Source organism: Fukomys damarensis, unplaced genomic scaffold (genome assembly GCF_012274545.1).
Source record: "Fukomys damarensis isolate Sample0158 unplaced genomic scaffold, DMR_v1.0_HiC HiC_scaffold_34, whole genome shotgun sequence".
Lineage (NCBI taxonomy): Eukaryota > Metazoa > Chordata > Mammalia > Rodentia > Bathyergidae > Fukomys > Fukomys damarensis.
In genome coordinates, this window is record NW_022900946.1 from 19,912,800 (window position 1) to 19,936,226 (window position 23,427).

At 45.7% G+C, this 23,427-nt stretch overlaps 1 protein-coding gene across 2 annotated transcripts; it reads right to left on the minus strand.

Annotated features, from left to right (window-relative positions):
- Positions 1–11,096: 11,096 nt before the first annotated feature.
- On the minus strand, positions 11,097–20,186 carry Znf174 (zinc finger protein 174). 2 transcript variants are annotated; one of them, XM_033758703.1, is made up of 4 exons: positions 20,101–20,182; positions 19,036–19,624; positions 17,659–17,878; positions 11,097–12,219 (listed from the first exon to the last, which is right to left on the minus strand). In XM_033758703.1, the coding sequence occupies exons 2-4, from the start codon at positions 19,435–19,437 to the stop codon at positions 11,618–11,620; spliced, it is 1,224 nt and encodes a 407-aa protein (XP_033614594.1). In that variant the 5' UTR covers positions 19,438–19,624; positions 20,101–20,182; the 3' UTR covers positions 11,097–11,617. The 2 variants fall into 2 exon arrangements, with proteins under 2 accessions (XP_033614594.1, XP_010642343.1); XM_010644041.3 differs by having other exon boundaries at positions 19,036–20,186.
- Between the last annotated feature and the right edge of the window lie 3,241 nt (positions 20,187–23,427).

The window sequence follows — 23,427 nt, forward strand, 5'->3', positions numbered from 1 at the left end:
TGCCTGTCTCCTCAGAACATCAAGAAGATAAGCACAGAATCTACCTCAAAATCTACCGGGGTGAGGAGAGAGGCAGTGAAGTGACAGTCCTGGCAGGAGAAAGCTGTGTATCTGTGTAAAATAGATCCTTTCTATCGCGCCAATCCTATTTAATGTTTCTTTTTAGGAGATCGGGGCACTCCTAAGAACTTTTCTTCTTCTGCAGTTTCACTTTTGTGTACTTGTTTCGTCCAAGTCTGTTTCTCTCTTTAGACTGGGCTAAGACTGAATGCAAGTTGTCACCATAGCACCTCCAGCACCGAAGGGTGCCTAGTGTGCAGTGGGCACTCAACAACTGGTCGTCCGCCGGTGAACGCGCTAGAAGAACGAACCTCGGAGCGGATCGTACACCAGGATCACCCGCCCCATAAGCACGCCCGTCCCCGCCTTGGAGCGTAAGCCGCACCTCCCAGGGGACCTGCGCTCATACGTGACAGCCGCAGCAGGCAATGGGAGGCGAGGCTGCCGCGCTAACCGCCCAATCAGAGCACGTCTCGTGGGAGTCCCGCCTCTCACGCCCCGGCTCTTTTACCTGAGCTGCTGCGTCGGGAGAGCTACCCGGTCCAACCCGCGACAGGGTCCCTACTCCCTGGAGTTCCCGTCGGAGGTTCCTGGTTACCCTCCCGTCTAGCCAGTGCGGGCTGGAGAGGACCTGGTCGGTAGGCGCTGCCCCAGCTGACGGGTGTCGAGGCAGAGAGAGCAGGAAAGTAGGGGCAGTGTTTTGAGATCACTCTGCAGTCAGTGGTTGGGCAGGGATGGTCCCCGAGGCTACAAACACTAAGAGGAGGGAGAAGGGCCCGTGGAAGGAAAGGGGTGATTCCAAGACATAACGAGGGGAACAGAGACAAGTGCCATAAGTGAGAACGGGAAATCAGCCAGGACTGAAGTTCTGGCCCAGTGACTTGATGGTTGGTAGCTTTGTGGGGCGATCTGTTGCCTCAGGCGTGGAGGAGAAGTGGGTTAATCACAAATAACCGTGAAACTGCCACTGTGGTAAGTGCTGTACAGAACAAGTGCATTTACTATTAAAGCAGGACTTAAAGAAACACAAGTCCTTCCCAGCCTTGCGCAGCACCCCCACACCTCCATCTCCCCTCTCCCCGGTCGCTGTAACTCCTTGTTCCGGTATGGATAAAGTGAACAACTCTGTCCTGTAAACAAAGGTGATGACATTGTTCTTATGGGATTCATAAGACCCTTTTTTTTCAAGGCAGAGTTACAAAAGTGTCTGTCCTTGTCCTGTTCCAGTGAACTCACTTGCTATGTCACTAGAAAAACCACCCCCTTCAATAAAATGTATAAAAGCTGGAACTTCTCTTTGTCCATGCCCAGCCATTTTGAACAGTCTGTTGAGGCAGTGTGTACACCTTACATAAATCCTCCTGACTCCTGTTTGGTCTCTCCTCTCCTATCTCTTGGAATTCTGCAACACTATAAGAAGATAAAAGAAATTCACCTAGACAGTGAGATCAGACAGTCTGTTTTCTTCTTAGGAGAGCTAATCCCTAAATAATGACTTGGAGCAAATTGGCTGGAGACTTTTGGAAAGGGCCCGAGACAGTGGGCTCAAATCTAATGAAGAACCATACAAAGACCTGAGTAGATATTCTGCAGACTCTGTCCCTCCAATGCACACACACTTATTCTAAACATTTCCTGCTCACCTCTAACATTTCCGGTGTGAAACAGCCAGAAATTGATCAACTACACAACAAGGACAGGATGTGACATTCCCAGGACCAATCCTTGCTGGTATGAGGCTGTCCGCTGAGCCATAAGGTGGCTGCATATTGAGTATCCCGGACTTGTACATCCCCTTTCCAGAACGGAAGGCTTCCTGATAAAAGATGCCACCAGAGAATGTGACCTACAAGACTGTAGCCGAGGTCCTGAAATGGCTGACAGTGTATTCGACCCCTCTGCTGAAAGGAGGGAGCTGCACCAGGGAGGATCTTAGCCTTCCCTGGGAACCGCAGCACCAGTAGCCCAGACCAGTGGTGTCCAAAGAGCAGAGCCTGGAACTGCAAGAGCACGCCTGCTGGTCCCAAGAGATCCGGACTGAGTTCAGGACCAGCACCCTAAGGGTGACAAGAGGTAGCAGCCATGCTGAAGGATTCACAGAGCAAGCCGAGGAAATTAGGGTACAGAGTAAGGGAGCCCAGAGCATGGACACAAGATATGCAATGAGCTTACGTCCTTGCACAGTTAGGTCGGAGCAGACCCCAAGCACATGTCACCCCTGCTTCCTCATCACTATACAGTAAGACCCTGTCTCAATACATAAATAAATAAAATAAAAACTACAAAGCTGTATACTTTACAAGGATGAATTACATCTCTAATAAAATGTAACCTTTTAGCCATGCATGGTGACCAATCCCCCTGTAATCCCAGCACTTGAGAGGCTGATGCAGGAGGATTGCCGTGAGTTCAAGGCCAGCCTGGACTACATAACGACTTCACGTCCAGCCTGAACAACCTAGGAAGACCATGTTGCAAAAAAACAAAACACAACAAAAACCCACACACAAAAAAACCCTTAAAATAATATTGAAGGTTAAAAAAGATGAAATATGTATTTAAAACCATAATTCATATTTAAACATGTAATATATGAAAGTTAATGTCAAATTTAAAGATAATGACCATCAGCTTAAATTGTTAAGCTGCTTTCCAACAGCCTGATCTACAACTCTGGATGGGGACAGTCATCTTCTGGAACAGCCTTCTCCCGAGGGACTCACTCTGCTTAGTGTGTGGTCTGTGCCTCGAACTGGACATCCCAGGGTGTGCTCTCTGGAGCTTTCTGGGTCTCTGAGGTGCTCTATCCAGTTTTGGCCCTGAAGCGTCACTCGGGCAGGATAAGATCTGTGAAGCCTTCACCTTGTGCGGCGAGTTCTAGGGGCCACAGCGTGATCCCTTCATCTTCTCATCCTGTCACCTCTGCCCGTTTACAGGAACAAAGAAGGCTCCAGGCGTGAGGCTGCCTGCCCAGTTTATTGGGACTTAACTAGGACAGTCTCAACCTGAAATGTTTCACCTCATAAGGTGGCACATGCCCTCTCTATGGAAATGTCTGACAAGAGCTCAGGTGCTAGTGCCGCAGGTGTGGGAGGGGGATCAATCCACTGGCAGGGTGTGGAAAATCCATTTTTTCTTCCATCAGTAGACCGATCGTGGAAAGGTCTGGAGGGAAGAGTGAGGGGTGGGAGGCAGACTCAGACGCCGACCTGCACTCCTTGCCCACTTCTGTTGGTGGTGGGACCAGTCTGAGGAGAGCTGCTCTGGAGGACGGGGCATTTCTGTCTTCCGGAACTGCTGCCCTGGGACACCAGGGAACGCACTATGCTGGAGACCCATTATCAGAACTTCTCACCTAAACCTAAAGCCGTGTAGTGTTCTTACCTCGCAGCTCAAGAAAGGTTCCTAAAAGGTAACTAGAGCCAGGACTGGATCCAGAGCCAAAGTTCATGTACATGTGATACACTGAATGGGCTCCCAACATTTATTTCTTTAAAAAAATAAAAGGAAAATAAGCACTTGAACTCCTTTCCGCAACCTTGTCTTTGTCCTGGAAACCCTGCCTGCATGTGGCCTGTAACCTCCCCACAGTGTCAGTTCCTGGGTTTTTCCATCTAGGACCGTGACAGATTCCTAAAAGCCCATCCACTCAGGTCTGCCCTGTTTTACACAGGACAGGGCTTGTATCCTCTCAGGACAAGGTTAGGACAGCTGTCACACACACAGAGCCCAGTAAAAGCCCTAATTTGTAATCTTCATTTTTGGATACTCTGTTTCCATTGCCCTGACCGTAAGCTGCAGGCAGCCACCATCTTTGCTCTGAGCATTGGGTCCACTGGCTGTGGGGCCTACTCACAGTGTTCTTTTTCTTTAATTGAATTCTAATTCACATAATAAATTTCTGTGCACAATCTAGTGATTTTTGTTTGTTTCTTTTTTTGAGACAGGGTCTCACTATGTAGTTGAGACTGACCTGGAACTCACTATGTAGACCAGGTTGGTCTCAAACTCCCAGCGATCCTCCTGCCTCGGCCTCCCAAGTGCTGGGATTACTGGCATGTGCCACCACACCTGGCATTTAGTGATTTTTATTAGTATATTCACAAGGTTGTGCATGACTCAGAAAAAAGCCTCATACCTTCCCTATTTCTCCTTCTTTGAACCCTCTGACAACCACTCTGTCTCTGCAGATTTGCCTGTTTTGCACATTTCACAAGTAAAATCATTAGTATGCGGCCTCTTTCACTGTGACTGTTTTTCAAGATTGATCCATGTTGTAACGTGTCAGTGCTTCATTCCTTTTTATGGGCGAAGAGTGTGCTGTTGTACGGCTGGGCATGGTGGTAATGGCCTGTAATCCCGACACTTGGGGGGCTGTACCAGGGGATGGCATTCAGGCTCATCTTGGATAACTTAGCACTTTAGCCAGACCCTGTCTCCGAATAAAAAAATAAAGGGAGAAGCTGGATGTGTAGCTCAGTGGGAAAGCGTTGGGTTTAATCTCCAGTGCATCCAAACTAATTAATTAGTTGAATGGATGGACCACGTTTTACCCACTCATTCTGCCCACCCTGTTCTTTTAGAGTGTCTTCCCTGTGTATCTTTTCAGGTTTTCCTGCTCTAGGCTGGAAAGTTGCTGGTGGCATACTCAGGCGCAGCCCTAAATCAGGAAAGCCTTCCTAGACTTCTGTTCCTGGGCTACTTCTCAGATCTGGACCTCCTCAGTCTCCTCTTCTCCACTGACATGATTCTTAGGAACTTTGCTTTCTGAGCTCATCTTTCTCCTCCTGTATCCTTTCATACTAAAGGACTTCAGCTGATTTAATAAGAACAACCATCGAGAACCTCTGCTTCCCAAATTCTCAGCATCACGATGAAAAACATAGACAGTGCTGGGTCCGTGGGTGCATACCTGTAGTCCCAATTATTTTGGAAGCTGAGACAGGAAGACAGCCCAGGAGTTTGAGGTCAGCCCGGACAAGGTGGTAAGGCCCTATGTCAAAAAAACAAGCCAAGTCAGGCGTGGTGGCACACGCCTGTAATCCCATCGCTCAGGAGGCTGAGGCAGGAGGATTGCTGTGAGTTCGAGACCAGCCTGGGCTACATAGTGAGTTCCAGGTCAGTCTCAACTACATAGTGAGACCCTGTCTCAAAAAACAAACAAACAACAACAACAACAACAAATCAAACCAAACCAAAAAAACTCCACAGATATTAAAATCAGGCCTACTTGTAATATTAGGGCTGTTTACTAGTTGTACTCTACAGAGTTACTTAAAAATCTCAGAACTTGTATAGTTTTCTTCTTTCTAAAGTGGGAACAGTTATCTCCAAAACTGTGGTAAGAATGAAATAAAGGTTTTTATTTTGTTTTGTTTGAGATAGGATCTCACTGTGTAGTCCAGGCTGGTCTTGAACTCACAGCAATCCTTCTGCCTCAGCCTCCTGAGTGTGGGGATTACAGGCGTGCGCCACCACACCGTTTTATGAGGTTTTGTATGTACTGAGTAACATCTGTTGCTTATTAAGTAATCAATAACTATCTTCTTGGTTACAGAAATGTTTATTCAAGAATCTGAACAGCAAAACCATTCTAAAGGAAATTTTTTCCATTAAGAAATTTAGATGTATGTGACTGAAGTTTTGGGTAGCTTGTGGCAATGACACGACCTGAAAGGCTGCCAGGAACTGTTCTAACTAGTGGTCACAAAGATCCTAAACCTCAGTATTCATTCACAGCAATGTCATGGTGTTTCATTGACAATTCATGAGTTGTGAAAATCACTTTTGCATTTTTGCAGATGACAGCTGTTTTTAAGATACATACTGAAGTGGTACAAAAGTTTATTACAATAGAATAGGAAAAAAGTGTTTGCAAGTCATATATACAATAAGAACTTGATTCCAGAATACTTAAAGAATTCTTACAACTCAACAATAAAGAAGACAAGTAATCCACTGGGCATGGTGGCACATGCCTATAATCCCAGCGACTGGGAGGCTGAGGCAGGGGGATTGTCACAAGTTTGAGGTCACCCTGGGCCGCATAGGATCCTGGGACCCTTTTCATCTCCAAGCCTGATCAGCTGCCTTCACGGCGGGAGGCGCCCACATCCAGCCTGGAGACACTTCCTTTTGCCAGCTGCCAGGAGAACTAGTGGAAACATTTAATGGGAACCTCACCGCTTTTCCACTAGACACATTCAGATAGGTTTTTAAGCACCCCGAAATAGATATGCCAAATGAGTTGCCTGTCAGAGGCTGAAGAGCAAAAAGTCTTTGTACTTCTCCCATCCACCTTTTGATGTGGCCTGGGGCCCCACAGACCAGCACCAGGACCTGCCGCCAAGGCCACAGGGCTGCTGGCTGTCCACAAGCGCTTTTCTATCGCATACTGAAAGCGGTCACAGTGTCTGGTAATGAAGAGGATCATGGAGTTGGGGTGCGCTTGACTGTGGTTAATGCATCAGGGGTGTGGGAGGAGGAAAGGGGCAGAGATTGTATGCAATGAAGTGGTTTCTCTTGTTTAAAGGCAGTTTTATGGTGTGATGCACATATTACTATTTTGCATTAAATTAACTTTATTTTTAAAGCATATTTTGATTTACCATCAAGAGCAATAAAGCATGAAATCTTAAAAACAAAAAAGGAAAGAAAAAGAAAAATAATCTAAAAAAAGGAAAGGGTTTTTAAATAGCCATTTCTTGTTTGTTTGTTTGTTTGTTTAGGGTCTTGCTATGTAGTTCAGGCTGGCCTTGAACTCACTATGTGGCCCAGGATGACCTCAAACTTGTGGCGATCCTCCTGCCTCAGCCTCCCAAGTGCTGGGATTACAGGCGTGCGCCACCACACCCACCTAAATAGCCATTTCTTTAAAGTCAGTACACAAATGATCAGTGAACACATGAAAAGATGCCCAACATCATGGACATTTGGGAAATGAAAATCAAGATCACAAGGTACCATTTCATTCTCACTAGATGGCAATAATAAAAAAAGACACGATAGCAAGTGTTGGTGATGACACAGAGAAATTATAACTAATATTCCAAATGATGCAGCCATTTTGGAAAACAACTTAGTACTTCCTAGAAAAGTTAAACATATGATTAACATATGTTCCAGCAAGTCTACCTCTAGGCACTGTCTATAAACAAGATAAATGGAAACATAGAAACTTGTACATCAGTGTTCACAGCATCATTCACAACAGCTAAAAAGTTGAAATAATCCAAACATCCACCATGGACGAATAAACAAAATGTGGCCCACTTGTACAATGGAGTTTTACTTGCCAATAAAAAATAGAGGCCTTATACATGATAACAACACGAATGGACCTTGAAGACACCATGCTTAATAGGGATATTAAGGAAGCACCAGTGGGGCAATGGCTACTCATGTTTATAGTGTTTCTTTGAGTGCTAGAAATATCCCATAGACTGGTGAAACTTGCACACTGTGAATACGTTATCTGTAATCACGGAACTGTACACAAAGTAAACACCTGGATTTTCTGGTGTGTGAAATATCTGAATGAAACAATTTAAAAAATAGCATTTTAGTTTTAGAAACAATGTGGGGAAATTTCAACAATACCTGTTGTAAGGACAGGAGTTTACTGTTAATTTTGTTGGGAATGAGCGTAGTATCGTGGTATGGGTTTATAACTCATTTCCTGTAGATGGAAAATGCTCTTCAGAGAGATCTGTGATGTGCAGATCTCCACCTTTCTGCTGGTGCTTCCATCTCCCTGGGGAAGACCAGAGGCCAAATATCTTTTTTTGCGGGGACAGGGCCTCACTATGTAGTTGAGACTGACCTGGAACTCACTATGTAGCCCAGGCTGGTCTCGAACTCCCAGCAATTCTCCTGCCTCAGCCTCCCGAGTGCTGGGATTACAGGTGTGCGCCACCATGTCCGGCTGAGACCAAATATCTTGAGCAAGAACTCCCTACCCCAACACAGAGAAGTATCAGGCAGGGTCTGGAAAACATAGCAGAACCTAGGGGGCTGCTCTATGGGCAAGAGCTACACACAAAGGGAGAAAGGCTCTTTTCTTTTCTCGCTGTGGGCTGCTGCGAACAGGCTAGTGCAAGTCAGCAGGTCAGAGTCTCACGCTGAGGCTTGGTGGACCATACAAGGCAAGGAGGACAGGGGAACCCTACTTCTGAATACAGTTCCTAGGGGCTTTCACCCAGGCCATGAGACCATGTCGGGAGGTGAGGCTTTTGCAAAACCAGGCTGTAAGGCAAGAAAGCATCATAGACCTTTTGGAAAGGAATAATGCTCATAGTAGCGATTTTGTCACGTTTCTTTCGAGGTCCACAGCTAAACAGGTATCAAAGACACTAAGGTTAGACAAGTATTGATCTGGTAATCCAAAGAGAGGAAACGTAATTAAAAGGGCCAGGAATATAGCTCGGTGCAAAGGCCCTTGGTTCAATCCCCAGGACCAACAGAAGGAAAGCAGGGGGAAGGGGCGGAGCCCAAGGAGGGTCCCTATGCCGACCCTTACAAGTCAGGGAAGCGGTGACGCAGAACTACATTTCTGCTCTAAAACATCCTCTTGGACTAAGCCGACTCAAGATAGATGTGCGGTAGGCTCAATCACGGGCCCCAAATATATCCACATCCTGATCTCTGAAACCTGCAAAAGCTACCTTCTTGGCAAAGGGACTCTGCAGAGGTTATTTAGTATCTTGAGAGGAGGACGATTATTCTCAGGTGCCTGACATAATCGTAACAACCTTTGTAAGAGGAAGGCAGGAGAGCCAGGGTCAGAGAAGGTGAAAAGACCCAAGGGTGGAGGGACATATTTTGAAGGAGGAGAAGGGGCCCAAGAGGCAAACAATGTAGGTCACTAGCAGACACTAAAAAAAATCAAGCAATCAGATTCATCTCACAGAGCCTCCAGACAGAATCAGCCCTGCCCGCAGCTTAATCTCAGCTCAGTGAAACTGACTTTGGGTTTCTGATCTCCGAAACCTTAAGAGATGTTTGTGCTGTTTCGGGTCATTTGTCATAGCACTGGCTTGGGATTTAGCTCAGGGGTGCCACCACATGCCTCGTGAGCACAAGGTCCTGAGTTTGATCCCCAGTACCAACAACAACAACAACAACAACAACAACAACAACAACAACAACGTCATAGCATCAACAGGAAACTCACACGGACGTAACTAAGACTCAGAAGTTACTCAGAGATGATGGTGAAATTGGCCTGGTAAAAGGGGAAGGGTTGGGGAGAACAGTGAGAGAGAGGCATTGACCAGTGTCAGGCTAAAGCATGGAGTAAGATGAGGGCAGGCTGAATACTGAAGATCAAATGTGCCCATGGATTTTCACAGTAGTTGGGGAACAGACCTTTGTTTAGACCCACCAGGGACACCACATGCTAGGAAGGCCCATGGACTCTCAGTAAACCTCTGCCCAAAAGACAGGCGCTGCCTGTGAATCTGACATTCACTAGGGTCTCTGAATTCAGCCAGAAGTGGTCCTGAGGTCAGGGGCCTCAACCACTCAAGTCCTGAACATCTATTTCTCTTGGGTGGAGCATGGGCCAAGTCCAAAAGCTGAAATGATGTAGAACACACTGTCTGGAACTGCTAAGTTGTAGGAGCTTCCCGATCCCAGTACCACTGGCGGGCCGGATGACCGCTGTAGGTGCTGCCCTGTGTACTGCAGGACCTCTAGCAGCATCCACCCACCAGAGGCCGGGACCAGTCCTAACAACCCAAGATGCTTCCAAGCATTAAACCACTGCCAGGTTGATCTCCAGGCAGGAATGCTGAGCCATGGCTACCGAAGTCGGCTTAGATCTTCAAGCATGCAGCTCTGGTAAGATGCATGGAGGACAGCATGGTGAAGAGCAGGAACTAAAGGCAAAAGGGAGATTGTGTGCCAAGGCCCTGAGTCCCTTGGCAGTGAGGAGGAATGTGGATTTCGGGGGATGCAACACAGGCTTGCAGTCATGCGGGGACCGGCAGAGACTCCACAGCGCAGGTGTTTAGCAGGAATGCTACCTGCTCCTATTTCTGCACAAGGTGCACCCATCTCCAGAAGTTTCCCCTCACCCGACAAATGGGCCAGCTTGCCCAGGGTGATCTAGAATGGTACACCGATCGGGTCTCAATTCCTACGCTGAGAAATAAGGTGAGTGCACCTACATGATCTCCCAGGCCTAGGTCTCAGACGCTGATGTTTTATATAAATATATTTTGTCACTCTAAAAAGATGCTTTTGAAGAACACTTTACATATCATAAAATTAACCCATTTCAATGATTTTTAGTAGAGTCGATGGGTTCTGCAACCATCCCTGTAATCTATATTTCAACACTGTCATCATTCCAATCATTTTGTTACACTTGAAGCCAATGTTCTAGGTGAGAGAGGAGAGCAGGTACAATTCTTACATCCCAAGGGGAGCCTCACCACTACTGTTCCTCACTGTAGCTTTTCCCTGTCTTGTACCAGGTTGTGGTACCTCATGGCTTCTCTTTTTATAAATCCAAAAGTTCTTTGATATAGAAGGATCTCTCAAATACAACTTGCTTTTTCTTTACAACACTGAAGATCAAATCCAGGGCTGTGCTACTGAGCTACACCCACAGCTGTCTTTTAATTTTTTGAGAAAAGTTTTTGCTAATTCACCCAGGATGACACCTGGCACTTTTTGTTTGTTTTTTTGAGACAGGGTCTCACTATGTAGTGGAGACTGACCTGGAACTCACTATGTAGCCCAGGCTGGCCTCCCAACTCACAGAAATCCTCCTGCCTCGGCCTCCTGAGTGCTGGGATTACAGGTGTGCACCACCACCCTTGGCTCCTTTTTTGGTTTTTGATAAAGAAGTGTCCATTTATTTGGCAACCTCTCCTCATATCAATGTAAACATGTTCTCATTTGATTTTTCCTTTGTTATGAAGATCTAGGAATTTTAAAGAGTATTAGAGACCTATTTTCCAATGATTTGTTTTGTTTTTTGAAACAAGATCTCACTACGTAGTTCAGGCTGGCCTTGAACTCTCTATGTAGCCCAAGCTGGCCTCAAACATGCAGTGATCCTCCTGCCTCAGCCTCCCGAGTACTGGGGTTATAGGCAGGCACTACTACACTGTTTTCCAATGAATACTGACTTGAAGTTATGGTAAAATGCTGAAGTGTGTACACACAAGAAACTTGTGTGAAATGACAGCAAATGCATAACTATATGGTTTGACATATTTTAGAGTATATAAAACAACAGATGGGGTAACAGGAAGGGGCCACCTACTTAGTCATCCTGATTGTCCCTCTACTGTCACTCCCACCTCCCGCAGAGACTGCAGTCCTCTTTATCCCAACACCTGGACTTGTCATCTCTTTACCCTGTCACCGTGTGCTACCGGGCCCCGATCAGCCTACCGTGGGGCTCCCTCACTGGCTCCATGTGCCCCATTATCCCCCAAGGCTGCTTGCTCTCCTTGCAAGTCACCAGTCAATCTGCGATTTCCACGCACGTAGTAGGAGGAGAAACACAAAGCCTTTCCTCATGACTGCAAAGCACGTGGTGGCTTCAGTCCCCATGGTGAAGCCGGTGGTGCTGATGAAGGTTGGAGCTCTGCCGAAAGCTTTTCCCACACCGGCTGCACTGGTACGGCTTCTCGCCGGTGTGGATCCTCTGGTGCAGCTTCAGGGTGGACTGCCGCCCGAAGCAGTTCCCACACTCCCCACAGGCGTAGGGCCGCTCTCCCGTGTGTACCCTCTTGTGTCGTTTCAGCTCCGAATTCCACGTGAAGCTTTTCCCACAGTCATCACACTTGTAAGGTTTCTTGGCAGAGCGGGTGGTCTGGTGACCCAGCCGCTGCAAATGACTGTTCAGGCCTCTTTTCCCACCTTTGTTTTTCCTCAGCCCCCTCAGTGGGTGGCCTTTTGGGGGGCTGCTGATGTACTCCAGTTCCCTGCAATGTCTCTGGTAGTGAGCAAATGGCTTCTGAGCGTTTGGGGGGCTGACCTGCCTCCGTGGCAACCGGGGCTCACACACGTTTGCCCCTCTCACTTCTGGGCTCTGCAGACCATTCCCTGTGGCTCTGTCAGCGGGCACTGCACATGGCTTTGCTCCTTTGGCCCCTTCCTGCTGTGGATTTTCCTTGTTGTCCCTTCTTATTCTGGGGGCCTCTATAATTAGAAAGAATATGCTTTATTTTCTATACTCAGAAGAAAGAACTTCAGCAAAAACATTAAGAAATACCTGTGAGGTTTCTCAGCACATGACCCTCCACCAGAAATGTGCATGACATCCCTCGGGGCACTTGGTAATATACCGCACCCACCACCACCATTCCCCCAAGGTGCTGAATCAGAATCTCTAGCTCCTGAGTTGTTACTAATTTATATTAAGGTTGGGAACAAAGTTCTCCAAACCCTTCCCTCCTTCTTGTCTTTAGGAAAAGGTCCCTTTTCCTCTTTACCTGATTCATCAGAACTGAGTATCAACTAATGAATGAAAAAAAAAAAGAATGAATAAATGAATGACTGAATTAATTTATTGGTAGGGTCTCACTATCTTGACCCTGGGTGACTTCAAACTCCTGGGTTCAAATGACCCTCCTGCCTCAGCCTCCTGAGTTGCTGGAACTACAGTTTATAGATGTGTACCACTGCACCTGGCTAAGAGTAGGCAAAAATTTTGTGTGTGATGCTGGAGACTAAACCCTGGGCCTTATGCATGCTAGGCAAGCACTCTACAGTGTATTGAGCTACATTTTAATTTTAAGTTGTTGTTGTTGTTCTTGTTATTGTTTTTTTGGAGATCGGATCTCACTATATCCCCCAGGGTGGCCTTGAACTTGCTAGGTTGCTCAGGCTGGACTTGTGATCCTCCTGGTTCAGCTTACCAAATTCTGGGATTACAGGCATAAGTATCACATCTGGCTTTTTTATTCTGAGATGGGGTTTTGCTAAACTGCCCAGGCTGACCTCAGACTTGTGATCCTCCTGCTTCAGCTTCCAAGTAGCTGGACCAGAGGTGTGCCCCACCATGCCTAGTTGAAAGAACTGAAATTTGACACTACAAACAACTACTTCAACAAATAACCCTCATTTATATGGAATTTGATCAACAACTCCCTTCTTTCCAAAAGATCGAGTGACTCATGGTTTTTCTCATTCAAAGGTGATGGGTGTATCTGTTTAGAAACTGAAATGTAGCCTACACATGTATATTAATTACAGAAATTCCCTACCTTCTGATGGCCAGGATGAGGATACCATCAAACTGAGCTGGAATAGCTCATGGGAAGCTGGAAGATCTGAAGCTTTAAGACTGTCTTTGAGGTGAAAAATTTGTGTGTGTACTGTCTACTGTGGAAAATACGACATGGCTGGCGAGCTCTGAAACGTGGCTAGAAAACATGCTGGGGAACTGAATTTTTTATTTTAATTAATTGTAATTCAAATTTAAATCCAGGCATGCTGGTTCATCCCTGTAATCCCAGTACTCGGAAGGCTGAGTCAGAAGGGTTGCTGTGAGCTCACCGCCAGTCTGAAATACAGAGTGAGTTCAAGACCAGCTTGAACTATATTGCAAGACCCTGCCTAAAAAAAAAAAAACAAAACAAAGCAAAAAGAAAGAAATTCAAATTTAAATTTAAATGAGCACCCAGAACAAGTATAGTCAATCGATTTTAATTAAGGTTCTTGAAATAAAATACGAAGACAGAATCATTTTTTCATGAAATGACATAGGGAGCCACGGATTTAGCTCAGTGGTTCCACCACTTGCCTTGCAAGCGTAAGGTTCCGAGTTTGATCCCTGGCACCAAAAATAAATAAAAATAAATAAATAAATAAATAAATAAATAAATAAACAAACGCCGTTGGGACCTGTGAGTTTCTGTAAGAAAAAGAATGAAGGTGAATCCTACTATGGACTGAATGCTTGTGTCTCTCCCCAAATTCACAAGTTGACAATCCCTAGTCAAGTTGTACTGTCAAGTGGGATATCTGGGAAGTGATTAGGTCATGAAGATGGATTAGTGCCCTCATTTTAAAAACAAAGCCAGAGAGAACTGTTTGCCCCTTTGGTTTTTCAGCCATGCGGACTTAGCAGGTATTATTTATGATACCCCCCCCACACACATATACACATGTACAATATGGTTGGCACCTAGATGTTTAACCTTGGACTTCTCAGCCTCTGGAACTGTCTACAATAAATTTCTGTTGTTTATAAATTACCCAGTCTAACTGGGTGTGGCAATGCTTGCCTGTAATCTCAGCATCCAGGAGGCTGAGGCAGAAGAATCACTGTGAGTTCAACATCAGCCTGTGATACATAGCAAGTTCAAGGCCAGCCTGAAGTACATAGTGAGACACTGTCTCAAAAAACAACAACAACAAAAAACTCAGTCTAAGTGACTTCATTTCTTTGCTTGTTTTTTGGTACTGGGGATTGAACTCGGGACCTTGTGCTTGTGAGGCAGGGGAGGCACCACTGAGCTAAATCTCCAGCCATGGGGACTTTGTTATAGTAGCTTTGATGGACTAAAACAAACCCCTACTTCACAGCACATATGAAATTAACTCAAAATGAACCAAACATCTAAATATAAGAGGTAAGTCTATGTCTCTTTGAAAAACAATTCTATAAATAGTATTTTAGATATGACATTACACCAAAAGCACAAGCAAATAAAAAATAAATTAAGACAAAAAGCTGGGAGTGGTGGCTCACGCCTGTAATCCCCGCACTCAGGAGGCTGAGGCTGGAGGATTGCTGTGAGTTTGAGACCAGCCTGGGCTACATAGTGAGTTCCAGGTCAGTCTCCACCACATAGTGAGACCCGGTCTCAAAAAACAAAACAAAACAAAAATTAAGACTGTATCAAAATTAAAAACATTTGGGCTTCAGAAGATACCATTAAGAAACTGAAATGACAACACATAGAATGGGAGAAAACATTTGCGAGTTATACGTAAAGTCTAGTATCTAGAACACATAAAGAACTCCTAAAACTCAACAATAAAAAGACAAAAGCACCCACCCATTTGTAAAAGGGGCAAAAGATCTGAATGATATTTCTTCAAACAAGATATTCAATTAACTAACAAATATATGAAAGATGCTCTCAACATCATCACTCTTTTTTGGGGGGTACTGGGGATCGAACTCGGGTCCTTGCGCTTGTGAGGCAGGCCAAGGCACCACTGAGCTAAATCCCTGTCCAACATCATCACTCTTTAGGGTAAATGAACATCAAAACTTTCAGGGAAATAGGTAAATGTGGTATATATACATACAATGGAATACTTCTCCATCATAACGATGGATAAATTTGATCCATTTGTAGGAAAATGGATACATCTTGAGACCACAATGCTAAGTGAAATAAGCCAGACACGGAAGGTGAAATATTGCATGGTTTCTCGCATATGCAAAACTCAAAGTATAATTTAAAGGGCAAAATAAGATAAAGGTGATAGAAACAAAGAGGGAGATCTTTTGAGAAAGGGAGGGGGGTTTAGGTATGAAAGAAGAGGGAAGGGAAGGGAGGGGAACAAAAAATAAAAAGGGTTAAGATGCAATATATATCCCCAATACCAAAAAAAAAAAAAGATGCAATACGTATATTGACCAACTCCTCATGATGAATGTACTCATTATCTGTCACTTATATGTACTAATAACACACACACAAAATAAATTTTAAAAGCCACCCTAAGGGGTTACCACACCACACCCAAGAGGATGGCTGTAATTTTAAAAAGACTAACTTTAACAACTGCTGCAAAGAATGGGAAAGAATTAAAATCCTCCCTCTGTGGATGTAGGAATGTAAATGATACAGCTGCTTTGGAAAAAGGTCTAACGAAACACAGAGTTATCCATGGCCTAGCAGTTCCAACCCTAAGATATATGTAAAAGAAATGAAAACAAATGTCCATGCAAAACTTGTACGCAAATGTTCACAGCAACATTCCTGATAATAGACAAGCAGAAACAAAAGTCCATCAATTGATAAGTGAATAAACGAGGTAAGGCCTATCCATGCAAGGCATTATTATTTAGCCATAAAAAAAAGTGAAACACTGATTTATGCTACAACATGGATCAAACTTGACAACATTATGCCAAAGGGAAAGAGGCTAATCCAGAAAGTCACATATTGCGTAAGTCCATTTATATGAAGTGCCCCCAGAATAAGCAAATCCAGAGACAAAAAAAAAAAAAAAAAAAAAAAAGAAAGAAAGAAAAGAAAAGATTGGCAGCTGCCAGAGGGCTGTAAGAAGCGGTAAGTTGGGGAGTGATTTGTAATAGATACTGAGTTTCCTTCCGAGGTGATGAAAGGTTCTGGAATTAGATGGTGGTGATGGTAGTACAACTTTGTGACTAGATTAAGAACCACTGAACTGTGTACTTCAAAGTACACATGATTTGTGAGTTACATCTTTTTCTTTTTCTTTTTTTTCTTTTTTGGTACCACAGATAGAACTCGGGATGTGAGCTATGTCTTAACAGGAAAACTTCAATAGCCACAGCTGGTTAGTGATGTCTGTGTTGGACAGTGTAACGCAGAAGGCAGCAATGGTGGAGCTACAGGGTGAGCAGCAGGGATTCTACCCTCCTGGGGGTCTAAGAAAGGAGACAAGAGACAGCAGCTGCATACCTGCTGCCTCTCCTGAGGTAGGAGAAGGGAGTGTGTGATCCTCTCTCCAGGACCTCAAAGGTCTAAGATTACAGGGCAAGAACTCAGCCAGGGCCGCAAGCTTTGCTACTGTATACTTCAGGTCTCACACAGAAAAGTTGGCAGACCCAGAAGAGAACCCTCCAACCATGCTGATGCCTTGATCTTAGACTCCAGCTTTCAGAACTGTGAGAAATAAGTTTCACTTGTTTCTAAGATACCCATTCTCTAGTATTAGAGCAGCTGGGTCAGTCTATGAAGCAGAGTGTCACAATTAATGTAGCAGCTGTTAAAGAGATAAGGCTCTAATTTGTAACTCTCTCTAGTCCGCTAACTCTTCACATCACCACAGGTGTCACCGTCAGTCAGCCAGTTTTAACAATCACAGAGCTGTGTAGAACAGGGCCAGAAATGACGCTGGTGGTGTACGAGACAAAAAAACAGACACGAGGGTTCAAAGCACAACGTCAGAGAGGAGGAAGAGAAGGCAGAATGGGACTTTTTCTCTACTACAAAACATTCTTTCAGCCCTTCTAAACATGAGATCACTTTAAGTAATAAAACTTAGTCAAAGCTTGCACAGAAGTTCACCAGTGCTTAGCCTTGGTTCTGTCTCTATTATAAGAAGTTCTAAAAGGTCAGAGAAGTAGGCACTAGAAAAATCCTATCATGCTTTGGCTTGTCAAATATTCATTAACATAAAATAATATAACCATACTCATTTATAGTATCATTGCCATTGTAAGTAGTGAAAAGTTTTAGGGAATAAACATCTAGTATTACATAAAACATTAAGAAGGCAGACATGCATGTGCACACACACACACACACACACACACACACACACACAAACACATATTGATGGTCTAAGTCTTTGCAGAACCGTGAGATATTTTGATGAAGATAAGAGCTGAGAAGGCAATGTATTTACCTGTCCCAGATAGCTTGGGGGCTGGTTCTTGGAGAAGCTGGGATTTCTCCCAATGTTGGGGGCTCAGCTGCTCATGAGATTCTTCCTGGGAAGACTCCTCCAGGGAGCTCTCCCTGAGATCTCTCTTAGTTTGTGGCTGAAAGTCTGGCAGCTCCTGTTCTCCAAGCTGAGATCCAGTTTTCTCCAACAGCACCTTCTGCCCCTGCATACACACGGCCACCTGGGAACAAGCCCCATCCATTAACAAGCCATCTGCTAGGACCGACTGAGCCTAGACGAATCTGCTCACTGCTATGCAATGACCCTTTACTTTGGGAACTCCTGGATAATGACCTAAAGGTCAATTTGATATAGACCATTTAAAGCCTTGAAGGATGCCAAGGGAACTCTCACAGAATGACAGGAATAAGGCTGTTTCACACTAGCCAACACTTCCCAAGCGGCTTCCCCTTAAAGCTTGGGCCTTTCACAAAGCCTGGAGCCAAAGGCATCTGAGGACAGGTGACCCAAATACCAGAGGCCCATAAATTCCTACCCTATACCCCAGGTCTCTCTCGACTTCTCCCACAAACAGGCACCGTAGGAACAGGAAGCAGTACGGTAAGGGACCATTAAAAACCATTCTAAACCAGGCGTGGTAGTACACACCTATAATCCCAGCAGTCAGGAGCCTGAGGCAGGAGGATCACTTGGGCTACACAGTGCTTCAAGATCAGCCTGAACTACACAGCAAGACTCTGTCTCAACAAATAAAACAAAACAAAACTCCCCTCAAATTCTAATCTAATAAACTGTTATGCTAAAGGCTCTCCTGTCAGGGAGATCCAGTAGTGCCAAGGGGCTGGAAGGGTTGTCCCACCTGATCCCTGATCGCTTCCATTTTCCAAAGCTTATCTTGTTGGCTTCTTGTCTAGTCCCTGGCTGGGGTCCAACTCGAGGGTGGAGTGGGGAGGAACTGAGCTACTACTTCCTGATACAAAGACAACATGGCAGACACTTCATTGGAACATTTAAGTTCCCCCAAAGTAAAATTCTCATCTAACACAGATTCTGCCTGGTAAGAATTCTGACTGCAGGATAACTTCCAGGGAAATGAGTAGGGTAAGATCTGACAGCAGATTCAAAAACGTTAAAACCACTGGGGACACGAGGTCCGTGAGAGTAGGAGCTGTGATCCTCGGCTTCCTCACTAGAAGCCCTTAATTGGGTTTTCTAAAAACCTGTTACAACTAGAGAAGACCTCTCAGACAGGCTGGAAGCAATTTTTCAACGCCATCCAGTCCTTCTGGGCTTTAAGTAGGAAGGGATCCCGAGAAAAAAACTTTTTACCTAGATGGGAAAGAAATACTAGGGATCCCCAGAGAGGGTCCTTCTTACCCACTGCTTTGGTTTCTTGGCTGCTCTGTGAAAATCTTCCACCAGGGTCACAATCTCCTCGCTGCTCACCGGACAACGATGCCTGAACCGAGCCTGGATATCCGGGGGCAGGATGATCAGGAACTGCTCCATCACCAGGAGCTCTAAAATCTGCTCCTTGGTGTGCAGCTCAGGCTGCAGCCACTGCCGGCAGAGCTGTCGCAGCCGGGAGAGCGCCTCTTGGGGTCCAGACACCTCTTGGTAACAAAACTGCCTGAAGCTCTGGCGGCAGAGTTCAGGATCCGGGCAGTTTTTTGGCAGCGTGGGCTCCCGCTTCTCTTCTAGCTTTGTTATTATGTGTCTCTCTTGTCTGGAGGACGCCTGATCGTGGGAGCTCAAAGTTATCTCCATTTTAGCTGCCATCTTGGGGGCTCAGGAAGCAGTTTCTCTGTTTGGAAATTGGTCAAGCCTTCAGGAACATGACCTTGGAGAATTTTCTTTGAATGCCAGAAAGGCGGGAGAAACGAAGCTCCTCCGGGAAGTTAGGATGGATACAGACAGGACCTTCTCATTTGCTAGTCTTTACCCCAAACTCTGACGACAACAGTCCCTAGGCATAGGAGGAATTTGTTTTTCCGTCAGTTAAAACAAAAACAAAACAAAAAAACTATCTTGCAAAAGAGAAAAGATCTAATATTCCAAAAATGAACTGGAGAAATGTTTCGTTTATTTAGGTAATACGCACACACGATTTCACAAGAAATGAGCAGTACGATCTAATGGGCTGGAGGAGGAGTCCCCAGGAAAAGTTCAAGCTGCCTTACAGGTAGCTGGCACTAACTCTCCCGCACCGCGGCTGACAGTGACCTCAGGCATCTCGGTGGAATACATCATCTAGAGCGGGTTGGGGGTCGCGAGTGTGCGGTGCAGCCAGGTCCGCAGGCCCAGCTGGCCCCCGGCCTGGCGCAGCTGTTGGCAAACGGGCGCGGGTCTCCGTGGCGCAGCAGGTTCCGAGCTCCAGCGGACGCCTGCGACACTACAGTCCCAAGCTGCAAAGAGCAGCAGGACCACCGGCTGCCGACTCACCTCTCTGGGGACCCAGGACCCCAACCCGGGAGCAGGGCCGGGGGCGGGGCCGAAGCCGCAGGCCGCGGAGACGCCCACTGGCTACGAGAAACCACCCGCGGGAGGACCCGCCTCCACCCCCAAACGATTGGCTCCTTAGGAACATGCTTCGGTGTCTATTGGCTGATCGATCTGTCAATGGTACCGCAGTGCATCCCGAGAGTCGTAGTCCGGCATCTTGGACCAAGCATGCGCAGCGGTGGCCTCGCCGCAGAGGTCTCGTAGCTGATTTCCGGAGAGTTCGTGGGAGTCGGTGGTGCTAGGAGCCCGGCAACTGCATGCTGCTTTGATCCTTTTCCGACGTGCTTAGGCCAGCCCAGAGAAGGTCCCATGGCGCGGACTTCTTCCTCGACCCGGCAGGTTTTCCTGCTTCCTCTCCTGGTAGTCGGTACCTAATCCTAAACACCAACTCGCTGAGAACATGAACAATTCCCCATCTTTATTCTGTATTTCTCGGAGAGTTTGGACCATCGCCAGGAAGAAACAAATCTTAAGACCTGCATGTTAAAATTTAGCCATGAAGCCAGGTATGGTGACACATGCCTGTAATCCAAGCCCTGGAGGAGGCTGAGACAGGAGGATCTCTGAGTTAGAGGCCAGTCTGGGCTACATAGTGAATTCAAGGCCAGCATGGAACTACATGTAGGATCCTGTCTCAGAAAGCAAACAGAAAAGTTTAGCTAAGAATGGCATGTAAGGAATCAAGAGGCGAGCAGTATGAACTTGGGATGCCTTCTGTATGAACCTGGGATGTATGAACATGCAAGGCAAGGTTCCACTCCTGGCCTTGCTGCCTAGTAGCCATGTTATGTAATGCTAGGCAGTACACTTAATCCCTGTTTCTCCTGTTTTGCTAAAAAGAAATGCTGATAATAATGCCCTTGATCTCTCTTTCTCTAGCCCCCTTGTGGCACTGAAAGGCAGAGAATTTTATCATCCTAACCACTTTGTTACAGTTTAGCAGCATTAAGTATATTAACGTTGTTGTACAACCTGAATCCATTTTAATACCGCCTGGTAGTATTGCAGATAGCTAAATTAGAAGGCAGTTGGACAGGGATTGGGCCCCAAGCATAGAAAATGATTAAGGCACATTCAATTGAAGGTTAACATTAAAAAGAGAGAAACTACTACACCCACATACTCCTCCTAGGGATGAATAGCAGTGATCAATATTCTAAATAGCTGGGCGTGGTGGCGCATTCCTGTAATCCCAGCACTCTGGAGGCTGAGGCAGGAGGATCGCTGTGAGTTCGAGACCAGCCTGGGCTACAGAGTGAGTTCCAGTTCAGTCTCAACTACGCAGTGAGACCCTGTCTCAAACAAACAAACAAACAAATATATTCTAATTAAATCTCATTCGCCTTAGTTGAAGACCAAACCATCCCTAGCTAGCCCAACCTTCCTGGAAATCCATGTACTTTGCTTCCTGACTGGCTCCCCCATTTGATCCCCTCTTTAATCAATATTACCTGGGTGTACTGAGCATGTAAAACATAGGACTTTGTAACCCTACAAAAAAACAGAATTAAGCAAAATAAACTAAAGTGAAACCAAGTGAAATCTGACAGCCAGCTGACAGCCTGACAGCTGACTGTCAGATTTCACTTGGTTTCACTTTAGTTTATTTTGCTTAATTCTGTTTTTTTGTAGGGTTACAAAGTCCTATGTTTTACATGCTCAGTACACTGGGTGAACTGTACTTGTGATATTGATGAATCATGGTTTTGTCCCACCTCATGCCCACCTTGTGACTTTCCATTGGATCTTATAGTTTTGTCCCACTTTGTACCCATCTCACCTCATGGCTTTGCCCCATAAAACACCTTTGAGAAGTGAGTTGGGTGGGCAACCCACTTTCTGTCCTCCTTCTGTCTCTCTTAGACAGGAGCTATCTTTCTTTCAATAAATTTTTCCTACTCTTAACCTTTGTTCAGAATTCATTCTTTGATTTTACAGAACATGAATTTGGCATTTCTAGCAGGTTGGGAGTTATAAATATTTCCCTTGTTTGGATTATTTTGCTCTTTTGGATCACTTGGTACCCTGTATCAGTGGGCGTATATAAACTCCTCCATAAAATCTACAGGGGATACGGTCTTGCCCCTTGGGATTGTGTGTGATTTAATCTGTTGTAATTGAAACCCAACTCAAACTAGTTTAAAAATACCGCTTTATGGAAACTGGCCTTGCATATCTCAGCATGTTGCAGGACTATCTGGTGTATTGGTCTCCTTTAATCAGTTCACCCCTGTGATGGAGGAAAGAAACAGTGATAATGACAGTTGCACAGAGCTGCAGTCTTAGTTGCCTACTTAGTAATTCCCAGGAAACTCAAAACTGTCCCCACCCCTCCAGTACATAAAATTTTAAGTATGTGTGAGCAAGGCGGGGTGGCACACTCCTGTAATCCCAGCATTTGGGAGGCTGAGGCAGGAGGATCGCTGTGAGTTCGAGACCAGGCTGAGCTACACAGTGAGCTCTAGGTCAGTCTCAACTACAGAGTAAGACCCTGTCTCAACAACAACAACAAAAAAATCTTAAGTATGTGTAGCCCCATCTGAGTCATACGCTCATTCGGGGTGGGGGGCAAAGGCAATGTAGTTAATGGTCTTGCCAGACCAAGGAAGGGAGAGGAGCTCTTTCCCAAAGGAAGATGTTACTGCTATCAGAAGTATGGGGAAAGGGGAGAGAGGAATGTGCATCATCTGGTGTGTGTGTGTGTGTGGCAGGGAGGGTGAGGGATGATGAGGTTGAAGGAAAAACACACACAGACAGACCCAGAGCTCTTAAGAGAAGATGGCAATGGGGAAGGCGAGTCCAGGCTTCTTGAGGGTTAGAAACACAGGGAACAGACCTAGGGTATATGGGAAGAAGAGATGGATAGGTAGCTCCACCGTGAGTCTAGATAAGCCATTCGCAGACCCTGAAACATGGCTAGGGAGAAAACTGGCTTGGGTTATTTCTAGTGTCTTGGGTCTTTGGGATGGATTTGTCAAGGGAGCGAAGGGATAGAAAGCAAATCACAAGAAGCAGAATGAAAGATGGGGGTTCCTTCAATATTGGGCCCTTCCTCTCCAAAGTCTCGGCACATCTGTGACGCTCACGGCTCCGACTCCAGGAAGCTGCTCCTAGCAGGAGAACTTGGTTTCACCGTGATATGAGGAGAGGTGGAATCTGATCCCTGGGTAGAAGCAGCAAGCATGTGAGCCACTGCATTGAAGGAAATAATGGTTATAGCAAGGGTTCCTCAAAACACCCATTTTCAAGCCAGAACCTCATACAGGG